This window comes from Musca vetustissima, unplaced genomic scaffold, assembly GCF_032173495.1.
Source record: "Musca vetustissima isolate MV318-11 ecotype Yass unplaced genomic scaffold, APGP_CSIRO_Mvet_v1 utg7523, whole genome shotgun sequence".
Taxonomy (NCBI): Eukaryota; Metazoa; Arthropoda; class Insecta; order Diptera; family Muscidae; genus Musca; species Musca vetustissima.
In genome coordinates this window covers 14,787-30,533 of record NW_026880379.1, presented here as the reverse complement: position 1 = coordinate 30,533, position 15,747 = coordinate 14,787, and the positions used below count along the sequence as shown (strand labels likewise).

The following is a 15,747-nucleotide window of genomic DNA, read 5'->3' as shown; positions in this document are numbered from 1 at the left end:
ATATATATATTATAATCGAAATTCAATTGTCCCTAAAAATCGACTTATGAAAACTTGGGTTATCGACTTAATTATAAATTACCCCCTCAGAGCTACAATCACTGACGAGTTTTATTTATTTTAATGTTTTTTTCCCATTTCCTTACAGGTCAAAAATTCGCTATGTTGGAATTGAAATGTTCCCTATCCTATCTCCTGCGTAATTTCGAATTCTTACCAGCCAAGGGTTTCCAACCAAATGCTTTGCCAGAATTGGTTACTAAAAGTGGAAATGGCATAAGAATTCGCATCAAGTCACGTGATTGAATTTAGAGTTTTAAGTTTGTCATAGCTTTAAGTTATTTTGTTGTAAATATTTATGTATATAAATTTGAAAATAAATAATATTTAAAAATAAATCAAAACATTTTTAATATTTTATACTAGCATATGCCCGCAACTTCGTTAGCGAATGTAGGAAATATTTAATAATGTATAAACATATTATTTTATTTGTAGATAAAACTGCATATGTCTGAAAAAACAATCCACACATTAATGTCGACCATAAATTATATTTGAGTACCATTTAGTACAAAATTTCATGATTCGAGCGGTAAAGGTTCACCCAAAACCAAATTTTCCATTTAGCACACATTATTTCCATAAGTACCCTCCTCAACCAATGATTCCAAATTCAAGTTTCAGGATTCCAACTCTATTAATTCACCCACAATTGAAATTGTACCGAATTTAGTAGTAGAATTTCCAAAACTTCCTACTTAACCCAAACCTACACCCCGATAGTGATTTTAAATCCAAGATTCAGGATTCCAACTCCATAGGTTCACCCACAATTCAAATTATACCAAATTTTGTACACAGTAGTACGAATTTCCAAAATTGCCTACTTAACCCAAACCAACACCCCACAGTGATCCTAAATCTAAGTTTCAGGATTCAAACTCTACCCGCAACTCAAATTGTACCAAATTTGGTACACATTAGTTCAAATTTCCCAAAACTTCGTATATACCGCAATCATACACCCCCACAGTGATCCTAAATCCATGTTTCAGGATTCAAACTCTATCGGTTCAACCACAATACAAATTGTACCAAATTTAGTACACAGTAGTACCAATTTCCAAAACATTCTACATACCCCAATCCCACACTGATCCTTAATCCAAGTTTCAGGATTCCAACTCTATCGGTTCACCCACAAATTAAATTGTACCAAATTTAGTACACAGTAGTACGAATCTTACACCTCAACAGTGATTTTGTCTCCAAATTTCATGATTCCAGCTCTATTGGTTTTAATTTCAAATTCCAGGATTCCAGCTCGATTTGTACCTCCAAATCAAATTTGTAACAAATATAGTACCATATAGTACTTTTCGTACACATGAGAGCACGCTTTCCAAACTCTCCTCATATCGACCCTAATTCTCAACCTTAATTTGCATTCCAAATTTCAAGTTTTTAGCTCAATCCATTCACATGCTACGAAATTGTACCAAATTTAGTACATTTCAGTACTTTTCCGATACTTATAGTTCGAATTTCCAAAAAGTCATTTGCTACATCTATTCTACACTCCATCAATTTCAGATTTCTAGCTCTACTGGTTCGCCAAATACAAATGATACCATATTTAGTATTTTTAGTACTTTTCGTACGGTTCTACTACGAATTTCCAAAAATCCTTTGGTACATCTATCCTACACTCCATCAACGACTGGCGGTTATAGTATCGGAATCATAAACACCATTCACAATTTTAGCCGCGTGGCTTACATTTTCGCATTTGTCAAAGAAGACCTGTAAAATGTGCCGAATTTTCTCTTTGGTCACTTCCTTTTTTAACACCCTGTAACTCACAACGGAATTCAGCAAACAAAAAACAGCAAAATAGTTTTTTACTGCGAAATGTCACCCTTCCAACGAGCATAAATCTGAATCTGTTTGATCGATACTTTATGCGACATCTATCAGTACAGCCATCTGCCGGAAAAAAATATGGATTTCTAATATTTCTTAAGAGCTTGCTCCATTCTCGCAATAGTTCCAATTAACTAGTTCGATCAGGAACTACCCAACTCTAGTCAATATTCTGTGACCCAAGTGACGTACCGTGAAATAGAGACATATCATTCGATATTGCATGAGCACCTGGCTCAAAAATGTGTTTTTTTTCTTTTCGCACAATGTTTAAATCGAAGCAAATGATCGCCCATATCTTCCTCGTAAGCACCGTAGGAGGTTAATTCTGTGTGGCACATCTCATTTTTTTACTAAAGCCTTTGAAGAAATTCGAAAACTTTCGCAATAGGTCTCTCTCATGGGCTAAAATCAGCGCCTTTCTGATGGGCCAAAATGTGGAATTGATGGGTCATCCGTCATACTACCATTTTTTGGAACCCAATTACTACTTTATGTTACACATCTAATACTTTATGTGTTGTCTACGATTTTTGTCCCCAAAATTTTTGTGAAACCTCCAAGGCATATTTGGATCAGTCTCTATTTGAATGAAAAGTGCTTCAATGATTGGTTTGAGCGTAGGCAAAACGGGATAAATCCTCAAGCGTGATACCTTGAGAAAAAATGAAACCGTAATTTTAAAATAAATATTCACACACTCATTATTATATAGTAGCCCTCTTATGTCGTACAAGTGGTTTTTGAGGTATTGGTGAGTACTTGAATTTACTTTCCACGTGTACATATTTCATAAAAATACATTTAACATATCAAATCTTCGTTCAGTCCGAACTTTTTTAATCTCCACCATGAGGTGAACATTCAAAATACCTAAAATTGATCGGGACTTTTAAACAGATAACTAAGCTGGAAAATTGGTCTAGGGACTACCATTCCCGAAAATGATGATATGCAATATTACTGCTTGTAATGGAAAACGCGCCTAAGACAATGAAAATATTTTAAAAGTGCTGAACTTTTAATAGTAGGGGACTATGGGCACTACATATGATCACCGATATAGGTAATTTTTGGTAAGAATGATTTCCCAATCCATGAGAACCAATACTATATTATTACAGCGAAATCAGTTGAAACGTGAATGAAATCCACAAAATACTAAAAAATTGAGGCTATAGCAAAAAATTACACCGATGAACATTGACAAAATATTAATAACGTTTGGTATAACGATTTGCTATATAAAATATGACAAATCATGGACATTTACTGCAAATATGTTTGTCACTCCCCAAGATCTCCGATTTTAAATTGCTATTACTTTGATAGTAAAAATGATGCTTAAATATTAAAAAAAATGCAGCGGGAACTTTATATTTTCTGCTTATATGTTCTTCATCCTCCTAGGAACCGAACAGCCAAATTACAGTCCAGTGGGTTGAAAACTGTACCTAAAAACCGAAAATTTATGGATTCACTTGTATAGGGGTACATTAAAGCGTTTACCGATACATCACATTCTGCAAACATCGTAGGAGTTTTAGTCAATTATATACAAATTTCAAAAGCCACCTTCATGATCTAGGTGTAATAAAAACAATATGATGTGCAATGTTTGGATCAAAACGAACATACCATTCCTTTTATATTGAATTGACAAATTTTCATAATATTGGCACTTTGCGATAGGATACAAGGAGGAATGAACCGATGGGTTCCTTCATTGGACTTGAAGTAGGTTTGGTAAAAGTATTATGATGTGAAAAGTTTTTATTAAATCATAAAATCAGCCAGCCAGACTGACGGATGGACATTTTTAAATCGATTTGTCTCAAAAAACATGGGATACAAAACTAATATTTCGATGAGTCAAATTTTTATCATAGCAAAGTGTAAATTCTTATTTGCTGTAAGTCTAGGGTATAAAAATAATCGGTGTGGAATTTTATGTAATGAGGTTTTGGTGGAGGGTATAATAAAATAAAAAATAACTGGTATACAGAAGTACATAAATTCACTACAAATATTGCATATTTTTAGGCTGACATGTAAACTAATATATCAGCTTATACAAAAGTATAACAGAAGTGTAGATAAATTTATGAATTTAATCAATATATGGATTGTGTATTATTCCCAGTGCAGATATGGTAGTATTCTTACTCGAACAAAAAATTTAATTATGACATGAGAAGAACTTCGGGTATTATGAACTACAACTTTCTTTTTTTTATTTTTAGGTTTTTTAGATCACTTGTACTTGTCCATAAAAAAAATATTATTGCATTATTTAAAAAAACTCAAAATGGGGTATTAAAAACCATTACGGGTAATGCGAATTTCAGTGTTGATTAACTATTAAAATTGAAATAAATGGGCCCAATTTTTGGAATAGTCCCAATATAAGGATACCACCCTATTTGCAGTAATTTGAAGGAGCAAAATTCATTATCCACCCAAGAATTTGTAATTAGGCATACCCTCAGCCTATGACACTTAACCTGACAATGAATTATTGAATTTGGTTAAAGGAATCTAAGGAATCACTTTCGTTATGGGGCATTTTTTATAAAATATTAGTGGACTCGCACTATGAGCCCAAGAATGTTTTATAACCAAATCGGCTATATTTGAAACCTTTTAAGTCATCCCATAGTTTTATGATTCTAATACTGCTAATAAATTAAATATTTAATATTTATGTCTGATCCGCCATTTCGGATTCATTTTCAAATTGTGATTTCACATTTGTAATCAGTGGCCATATCTCTACAAAACGTGTTCAATCAAAACTAATTTCATTAATTCAATTTAAAAAAATGTCCGTCATTCGATCCATCCTAATGCATTAAATATATGGTTAGTATAAATATTAATTACTTAGCTGGCTTATGACAGAACGGTTGTTCCATATGCCGACCTTAAACAAAATTTCCAGGCGCGTCGGTCTTGTGCACATCTCATCCAATTTGAAAGACCATTTTCCGAGATGTTGTCTTCTATTCATGGCCTTCCCCTTCTACGTGAACCTTAGCTTAGGTCGCTTTTATATGCCTTTTGAGCTGGGGCATCTTCATCCATTCTCACAACATGTCCTAGCCAACGCTGTCGCTGGAGATCGATACGTCTAACTATGTCGATGCCAGAAAAATATATGGTATAGCTCATGGTTCATTCGACTTTGGTATTCACCGTCGAATCAGATCGAATCATAGATCAGGAGAATTGTTCTCTCAAACATTACAAGAGCTGTCTCGTCTGCTTGCGCATATACCCATGCTTCAGATTCATACAACAGCGCTAATAATATTAGCATCTCGATTTTGAGTTGCTTACACAGTCGTATCTGTTGGCCAACACTATTCTCCTCCGGATTTCAAAGCTGATGTTATTAGTTTTGTTATAATTGCGTTGAAATTTTGACATTCGGATGTTCCAGTGATCGGCAATCATGCTCGCCATCGAAAAGGATGACTTTTATTTAAGGGAACCCCACCCATTCTCGATTTTAATTTTTCAAGATTTTCATTGGGCTGGTAAATCAATACCAATGCTTGTTAAGGTTTGTAACTTTGCACATATATATTTGAAGATTTAAAAGAGAAGAAAAATAATTTACAAAAAATGTTTGTTATTGTTTTGTTGTTGTTTTTTGTAATTAAAGAAAAGTCCTTATTTTCGATGGCGGGCATGATAACTCCTCACTGGAACATCGGAATCCGAAAATTCCAACGGTGTTTATTTACTTCGCTCTAAAATTAACAAAATGGCGGACCTTTGAACAAATATTTTTGGAAAATCCGAAATTTTTGACCAAAAGCCAAGTTAAAAAATAAGGAAGATTTCACCGATTGGCTTTATCCTAGTTCATACGATAGCTATACACTCACAGATAAACGTGTAAAAATTTGGAATCGATTGGGTTATTAGTTTTTGAGTTATCGTGCCCGCCATTCGCAAAAGAGAAAAACCCGTTTAAAGTTTGAGAAGCCCTTTAGTCGTCACTTGATGCTGACACAATAAATCGGCTATATTTTCAAGAGTTCTTGAGATTTTCTCTTGAAATTTTGTAGGGACAATATAATCTCCTGAAACTTCCATACACTTAGTGCAACGCTTTTCTAGCAATTCTTTCCCTTGATTAAAATAGTTTTCTTCAAGGTCTTCAAAATAGTGATTTACAACTGTAATTGCATATTATTTGAGCTAAAACGCTTGCCAATAAGGATTTTTTTAGATTTGGGAACAAGTAAAAGTCACTGGAAGCTAAATCAGAAAAATAATGTGTGTGGTCAAGCAGTTCGTACTTTAATTCGTTGATTTTAGCCATTGTTAAAACACTCTTGCGCGCCGATGCGTTGTCTTCATCAGATTTTTTTTTTTTTTGTGTTGTAAGCCAGGACGTTTTTCTCGTATTTGTACATTTAATTGATCCAAAAGGTTGCAATTGTATTCTGAATTGATTGTTTACCTTTTGCAGAAAGTCAATCAACAAATACCTTTAAAGTCCCAAAAAACCGTTGCCACAACCTTACCCCCCGATTGAATTGTTTTTGCCTTCTTTTGGGCACTTTCTCCAGCTTCAGTCCATTGTTTGGATTGTTCTTTTGTCTCTGGAGTATAGTGGTGGATCCATGTTTCACCAACAGTTATGAAACCACTCTTAAAATTCATTTTATTTAGCTTAAAACGACCTAAACAAGCATGAGAACTGTCCATTCTTATGCGTTTATGATCGACTGTTAATAAATGCGGCATCCATCTTTCAGAAAGCTTTTTCATCTGTAAATCTTCATGCTAAATTAAATGGACTCGCTCATGTGAGATGCCCATGATATAAGAAATTCCATGCACTTTTATTCGTCGATCATTTAATAGCATATCATGCTCGTTGGCTACAATTGATGTTGTTGTTGCTGTACGCTTGTACGACCACGTTTAAATTCAGCAACCCAATTTTTTACTGTTGCATATGAAGGAGCACTTTCACCTAACACATTCACCATACCATTATGAATTTCTGGCCTCAATAAACATTTTGTATGTAAATATTTAATGATAGCACGCGTTTCTAACTTTAGCATTGTAAAAAAATTTGAACACTTCTTTCTATATGAAGGAGTTGTCAGATCGAAAAAAATTTAACATGTGTTGACAGAGATGGAAATTTCCAAAACACTTAACTTTTTTCTGTTTATACCGCGCTTTTTGTGCTAGGCTAGGTTTCGGGACTGCATCGTACCTTAGTTTCTAAAATAAATCTTCGAATTGCGCTAACTAAATTAAAGTGACACTCCCAGAAAAGCCTGGAAGAAGGAACAAATTCCAAGCATTAAAAAAATTAACTTAGGAATGACAATACCTTAGGGCTGCTATAATTTATCCCATTACTGCCTCACACAAGACAATTAACGGCTCTCATGTTGACAAAAAAAGTTATTTATTGAGAACCCATGAGTTTGGTTCTCAATAAATATAATTGATGAAATTTCTATTGTATTTGCGCGATATATAGCAAAACAAACAAATCGCGCCGGCATCAACACAACAATCAGTCGGTTAGTCTCAGCTGCTCAGAACAATTCACAACGAAATGAACGCGGCGGACTACGGGAAATTGTGAATAGGAAGGAAATTCAATAGAAACGTGTAACAACACAACAAAACAAATAAATATATCTTAATCTTTGACGCCAGTAATTGTTTTTACAAATAGTTGATGTGATAATTTTAAAAGTGGGTTGATATTGAATCAAATAATTTTTGAGTTTTCTATTATTACTTTGTATTTACAATTTGACAATTTTGTTAACAATTTGTTTTATCCGTTTGCCTAAATTGTGAAAATTAAAATTAAAAGCAAAGTGAAAAAATAAATTAATTAATCCCCCAATAAAACATTATGCATACATATGTGTCACTTCGCGCTATCTCTGACGCTAGATAATATCTGTCAATTGTGAAATTACCCCAAACGTCACGCATAATTCATATGTGGGGAGGTGGTGGCGTTGTGTAAACTAACAATTTATGGCAAATCAAAACGGTAATTACCCAACCGTTATTAAGTTTTTTTTCGAACGGAAGAATAAAAACATTGATAAATTAGAGAATGGTTGAAAAGGGAATTTACTTTTGAAAGATTTCTATATGTCCGATACCTCTTGAGCCATATTATTAATTTCTTTTCAATTACTTTCATCCATTCTAATATACTTTATATTATCTTTATTGCAGATCTACAAATAAACATGACAGAAAATAAATCGGAACTAAGTGATAAAAACAATGCAGTCATCTACAAACAAACGACAATACCCAAAAAATCAAAACACCGTGACAAAAGTGACTTAGGACCCAATTTTGTGGCGCCCGATGGTGGTTGGGGCTGGGTTGTATGCATTGCGACGGGGCTTAGTAATGTGAGTTTTTTTGTGCAATTTTCATTTGAATAAAATTATAATTATTATTAATACAGTAGATATCGGATATAAGCACATCTCATATAAGAAAAAATCGCATATAAGAAAGATTATCAAAAAGACCGAGCGTATACTTTCTTATATCCGATAATTCCATATAATTTCTGATTTCGTTTGGCCAAAACTTCGTAGATGGAATTTCGATCCATTCTAATTTTTCTGTTAATTGGTGTGGCGGCCAGGCATCGAGTTTCTTTTTGAACCCAGCTTTGTGTAAATGATCTAAACATGGTTTATGGTCCAACCTAATATATAAAAGAGCCGAGTGATAAGTGAGTGAGTGCCTGGTCATCGCCCAGGCGGAACGACTGAAGCTACAAGCTTGAAATTTTGGGTGTAGGTTGTTCTTGGTATGTAGGCGTGAGATAATTGGAATGTAAGTCTCTAGTGGAAAGTTAGAAAGAAGTAAACAAAGGGTTTATGGAAATTCGACCTATAAGTGTACACAAATTACTAAACATTACTTAAGGGGACCCCCCCCCCCCCATTCTCGGTGTCAAAAAATGTTTTGATTTAATTCTTATCTACTATAATTCTAGAATGTTTCTACAAAATTTCAAGTGAAAATCTCAAGAACTCTTGAAGATATAGCCGATTTATTGTGTCAGCATCAAGTGACGGCTAAAAGGCTTTTCAAACTTTAACTCCCGTGAGGAGTTATCATGCCCGCCATCGAAAATATGGACTTTTCTTTGAACCCCAAAAACAACAACAACAAATTTTGGTAAATTATTTTTCTTCCTTTTTAAATCTTCAAATATATATGTGCCAAGTTACAAACCTTAACAAGTATTGGTATTCATTTACCAGCCCATTTAAAATCTTAAAAATAAAAAATCGAGAATTGGGGGGGGGGGGTTCCCTTAATTTAGTTCTAATTGTAAATATATGGAACATATATAGCTAGAATCTTGAAATTTTATATAGAATACAGGATGGAAAGTGGTGTTGATGTATGAAAATGGTTTTAGAAATTCGTACTTATGTGTATGAAAAGTACTAATTGGTACTAAATTTAGTACAATTTGCATGAAATCCTGAAAATAGAAAATATTTGAGTACATACGGAGCTTGTGTTTTGAAATTGGGAATTAAAATTATATTTGAGGATTGAGCTGTAGAGACAGCTTTGGAAATAGTATTGTAAACAGCACTAGATTTGGGTGAACGGAGAGAGCTGGAAACCAAACATTTTGAATATGGTTGCTGTGTAAAATTAAAATATAGAAGTGCAGTACTTATGTGTACTAAATGGTACTTTAGTTGGTACAACTTGTTTATGTGCGAACGAATAGAGCAGGACTCCACAATTTTGGAATTAAAATGTTGGAATTTTATTCTTATGGGGACAATAAGTACTAAATGGTACCAAATATTTTACAATTTGATTTTGTGTGAACGGAATCCTTAAATTTGGAATTAAAACTAGTGTTGGAGATAGTTTTGGAATTTCGTAATTATGCGTACTAAAACTTCAAATTTCAATTAGGATTGCTGGGCACGAAAAGTACTCTTCATGGTACAAAATATGGTTCAATTTGGATTGGTGTGAACGGATATGGCTGAAGTCCTGAAATTTAGAATTTAAATTACTGTTGGAGTGTACGATTGAGGTAGTTTTGCAAAATCATTCTTATGAGTACGAAAAGTACTAAATGTAGTACAAGTTGAAATTGAGTGAAGGGGAGAGTTGGGAATGTTGAGGATGAGGCAGTTTTGAAAATTCGTACTTATAGAGTACGCATGGTGCTAGATAAATTTGATTTGATACAATTTGTATTTGGGTGATGGGATAGAGTTGGAATCTTAAAATTTGGAATTTAGATTCCCATGTTTGGACCACACAGAATTTATTATTCGCTTTATATGTTTTAAAGCATTATGTTGTGTAAGTTTGACTTAAATTGGATAGTACGTACGTTATAAAATTAATTTTCAGTGCAATTTTGACCATTGTGTGGGTACCACAAGGAGTGAACTTTTTCTCCCCATCTTCGAACGTGATTTATGTTTGAGAGAAATATTACGATGTGACAATTTCCATCAAATTGATATTCGATCAACAAATTTTGAAAAAGTTGTCCCTTTGTAGGGGATCTACCAAAAGGGAAACCGATGGGTTCAATCTTGATCTAAGCTTGGGAAAGGTTCCAAAGAAGTGGACCGATAAATTTTAATGTTTCGACAGATGGTCATTTGTAAATTGTCTCCAATTTGTCTGGTTTGGGGTACAAAAAACGAGTATATGAGGCAGAAGGAGGGTATGTTTTACAAAAATATTCGTTATTCAATTTTACTGTAATCTCAGAAATAAGCGTCAGTTGTCCGAAAAATATATAGTTTTTATAAAATATAGCTGAATTTGTCCTCCTGGGGTTTTAATATACTTGCCTGGGGCTTTCATCCCCATAAGTAATTTTCAACACCGCAATCCAAATTTAGAACTCATATATTATGAATTTCCCTTTGGGTTTTGTTTTGGGAGCTTTTCCTTTAGTTATATTTTTTACTAAACATAGGTCTCATTTACCCACTCCTTTTGGCATCTCTCCCGATTTGATCCATTGATTGCACATCGTAATATTTTTACCAAAACCTGCAATAAGAGACTCACACTGACTGCCGAAATTTTTAAAGTTTAACAGTACTTTTTGTCTCAGGATTGGTGGAGAATTATCGGATTTTCTCTGGATATAAGAGGTTGTTACTTAGCATTTCGAATACTTAGACAATGAATATATATATTTGCAGACATTTTTTAATATAGGTCCATGTTCGGACATAGCTCTTATAATAGAAGGGCTTTGCCGCCCCAGTCAACTGAAGTGGCTATAATTCATCTTTCCGTGTTATTTAAGGATAAAATCAATATTGTTTTTACCCACTTTTAGCCTATATTTTCACCATTTTTGGCTGCTATTTGGCATTTAGGGTTCCTGGAGGATGAACCCCAAATGCCAAATGTGCAGAAAATGTTGTATATAGGACCAGTCTTATAGTCATCAAACCAAAAAAAAAAAAAAAATTCTGCAGAATTTTCCCAGCCATTACAGGCTGTAAATTGGCAATCCGGATTAATGGAGGTTAAAAATATTTTTTCAGACATATTTTCCTCTATGACCATGTTTTGATAAAGCTTTTATTTATGAAATGTTTTATTCGTTATTTATCCACACACTGGTTGTAATTTGACATTCAGAGGTTTCTGGTGGCTTAAAAAATATTCTCAACAATTTGTCAAGATATTTTTTGACTTGTCCTCTATTTAAAAGTTCCGCCTCATTTTGGGTACTTTTAATGTTCTCTCCGCATTTTCCCAGTTCTTAGAGGCTGACCAAAGTAGATGTAAAGTGACATCCCGGGTGAAAACATCTTTGACATAGGTCAATATTTTAAAGAAGGATCCACCACATTCTATATCCACGAAATGACTGTAATTGTCATCTGGGATTCCTTCTGAATAAAAACACTTTTTTACTAGAAAATATTCAATGTAGGTGCATATTTTTACATGGCTTTCATACAAAGTTAGGTTTGCATTTGGGTAATTTAGAGTTCATAGTCTAGTACTTAAACCTGATTGCCTTCAATTCAATTTGTGATTTTTTGTGTTCTTTTAAAAGGACAGTGGCTTCAAATGAGTTATGAAATTACAGGGTTTAAAAATTCGGTCCATTGAATTTAACATTTTTTTTTTAAATTTTGCACATTTCATTAATTATTAATTTTTTAATTTATGTTAATTCACCCCTCCGTAGCTTTCAATGTTCCCTCCCCATCAACAATATGGACTAATTTATCGAGAGCGCATGCAAAACTTTGGTTTTGATGTCAAAGAAATTACCACGATTATCAATTCGGAATATGCAATATCCTCGCTGGTGGGACTTGTCAATGGAGCCATGTTCCGCAGGTTTACCTTTCGCCAGGTGGCCATGGCAGGAAGTTTAATGGGATTTATAGGGATCTTCTGCACAGCGTTTTGTACGAATTTTCTACAATATTTTATATGCTTCTCGTCGATTTATGGTAATTATAAAATACCTTAAACTACAACGACCAAAATAATTAATTTTCAATTGTCATCTATTTTAGGCTTTGGTCTGGGTCTAAATAAATCCGCCAATTCATTGGCTATTAACACATATTTCAAAAATAAACGCCGAAGGGCGACAGGCTTTACTCTAACCATTACCGGTCTCGGTTCGGTGATATTTCCACAGATAGCCCTCTTGTTGTTAACCTATTATGGAGCCCGTGGATCTATTTTGGTATTCGCAGCCATAATTCTAAATGCCTTTATGTGTTCCTTAACTTTGCAGCCAGTGTTGTGGCATTCATCGACCAAAACAACGGAAGAAAATCCGGAAGAAGAGGCAGAAAATGATACCAAAGAAAATGAAAGCTATAAATGTAAATATTGTCTAAATCGGGAAAGAGAAAAGCGAGAAGAATTAGATCTAGGGGATTATGAGATCACGGAACCTTGTGGCACACCTTTGATAGCTCGTTCTAATGATGGTTGGTTTGGTTCGAAGTTATCTCTAAATAAAGAAGCCAGAATGTATCGCACAAGGCAGATTAGTGAAAATGGAGGTTATGCAGTGGAAGAAAATCGAGAGAAACGATTTCCAGAAGTACCCAGTAAAGCAAGTATTTATTCTAAGGCGGATAAAGAAATCTATTCCCGCTGTACCTGTGAAGAGGAGAAATTGCTGCTAGAAAAAGGAGAGAAGACAGTCAGTATGAAAGAAGAGGAGAAGGATTTGAATGAAAAAGAATCCTTGGAACGCAAGAGTCTATCATTTGCACAAAAAATTGTCTTATTTTTCGATTTGGATCTCTTGAGAGATTTTACTTTCGTCAATTTGGCTGTGGGCATGGCCATAATGATGTTTGGTGAAATAAATTTCTCAGTCCTGACACCCTTCATTTTGAATAGTTTCGGTTACAGTGATACACAAATATCCATGGCAATGTCTTTGCTTAGCTGCATGGATATAATTGTTCGTTTCTTTGGACCATTTGTTTTGGAAAAGGTTAAGCTGTCGAATAGTTTTCTTTTTGCAATTGGTATTATAATTGTCATGATTGGCCGTACCCTGGTAACCCTAACCACATCGTATCAGGTGATATTGTTACTATTTGTTGTAATCGGGTTTGGCAAAGGATTTCGTATGTTATTTGCCCCGCTCATTGTTCCCAGTTATGTGCCACTGAGTCGTTTGCCTGCTGCATCGGGATTGCAGCTGATAATTACTTCGATAAGCTCTTTTACATTGGGTCCATTGTTGGGTAAGTTAGAGAAGAATTATTTACTTATTATTTTTTTAATTTTTAATTATGTGGTTTTGTTTTTCTTTTTCTTCTTTCTTTCAGGATCAATTACGGATAAATTTGGCTATGCCGTGACTATTCACTGCATTAATGGCTTGACTTGTTTTATGCTGTTAGCTTGGTTATTGGAGTATTTGATAAGAAAACGAAGAAAATCGATAATGGAAAAATAAATTGAGCGAAAATTACAAAATATAAATGTTATTTTATTATACTGCACAGCAAGATTTTGGGGGTATGGAAAATCCAAAATGGGGAGGAAAGCCCTGGGCGAGTATATTAAGAATCCTGAGGAACAAATTCGACATAGGCATAGTTAGTTCATAAAAGGTTGTTTCAGGATATTGCAGACTATTTTTGAAATCACAAATCTTTAGTCAATTCCAATGAGGAATGTTTTTGTTCAAAATATCTTCTATCTCGAATTCTTGTGCATAGTTTTTCGTCCTTATTATCTTGAACCGTAAACTATATACCACAGGATGGCGAGATTTGTTTAACAGTAAATATATGATACCCTTCACCACTTTAGGTAGGGGAGACTGGGGCACCTTCGGCACTTTTTGTTTATAGCTCTATATCTCAGTACTTATTCAACATATATTAAAACTTTATGTCTGATTATTGTCCTCTGACACTTAATTATAAATTAGTTAACCCCAACCCGGGGTAGTTTCGGCATTTTATGGGGCAAATTCGATACCATAGTCATAGCCTGGTAATTACCATCTCTATCAGTCTGGTTGAAATTCAGATCCTCTAAAGGCTCTATTTAGTTTAAATAAGCGACAGAATGTTTAAGTTTTATGGCTATTTTTTTTAGCGGCGGACGTTGACATCTCAAGGTCACACACTATCAGAAATAGGTTTTTTCTATCACATTTTCGTCAATACAAGCACCTTTGGTCTTATATATGTAATTTCGAACCATATTAATGGATTATTTTTAAAGACAAAATCAAAAACATTTTAAGGAAATAATATTGCACTATCTGCATATGGCCGAATGTGCCCCACTTTAAAATGCCGAATCTATCCCGAATGTACTTTTTATATTTTTTTCTTTTTTCTAGCAGTCTTGTAAAAACATTATATTTTTAAATATTTCTATAATACATGGTAATTAACCACATTTTAATAATATTGTCTTAAAATTTGAAAAGTTTGGAAGATATGGAATCGGGCGAAATCAACTGTGTTATATACATAGATATTTGAACTTTTAAATGGTTCAAATATCTACTTTTATCTACTTTTAAATGGTTCAAATATCCATACACATACCATTCTGAAATTAATTACAAAATGTATGTAAAACGCAGGATGGGATTCTTTGATGTATTTTATGAAATCGAGTAAAATTAGGCTTTCCGGTGCACAATTTACATAAAATCGGACGATAATATATATATAAGATCTATATGTAAATCAGAACCGATTTAAACCAACCTTAACACACACCATTCTTGACTCAATTGCATACGCTATGCACAATTTTATCTCCATCGGACAAATATTAGGAGTTTGGAGCACCATTTACATAAGTCAGACAAATGTATATAAGGACTCTATATGTAAATCAGAACCGATTTAAACCAACATTAACACACACCATTCTTGACTCAATTACATACGCTATGCACAATTTTATCTCCATCGGACAAATATTAGGAGTTTGGAGCACCATTTACATAAGTCAGACAAATGTATATAAGGACTCTGTGGAAAGTTTTGTCTCAAACGGACAAATATTGGTAGTTTGATGCATTATTCATATAAAATCGGACGATACTATATATGGGAGCTGTATCTAAATCTGCACCGATTTAAACTAAACTTTGCATACATTACCAAAACTTTGCATACATACCAATTCAGTACGTTGTGCAAAATTCTATCTCAATCGGACACATATTTAGATAAAAAAAATAGAATCGAAATATATATGAGAGATACATCTAAATTTGAACCGATTTTCAATAGGTTTCGTCCTTGGATC

At 33.9% G+C, this 15,747-nt stretch overlaps 1 protein-coding gene across 1 annotated transcript; it reads left to right on the top strand.

Annotated features, from left to right (window-relative positions):
• Positions 1-148: 148 nt before the first annotated feature.
• On the top strand, positions 149-13,921 carry LOC133325957 (monocarboxylate transporter 9-like; the record flags this gene model as incomplete). Its single annotated transcript, XM_061534649.1, has 5 exons — positions 149-298; positions 8,167-8,351; positions 12,170-12,440; positions 12,507-13,706; positions 13,791-13,921. Coding segments are annotated over 5 exons (1,937 nt in total), but the record flags the coding sequence as incomplete, so codon positions are not given.
• Between the last annotated feature and the right edge of the window lie 1,826 nt (positions 13,922-15,747).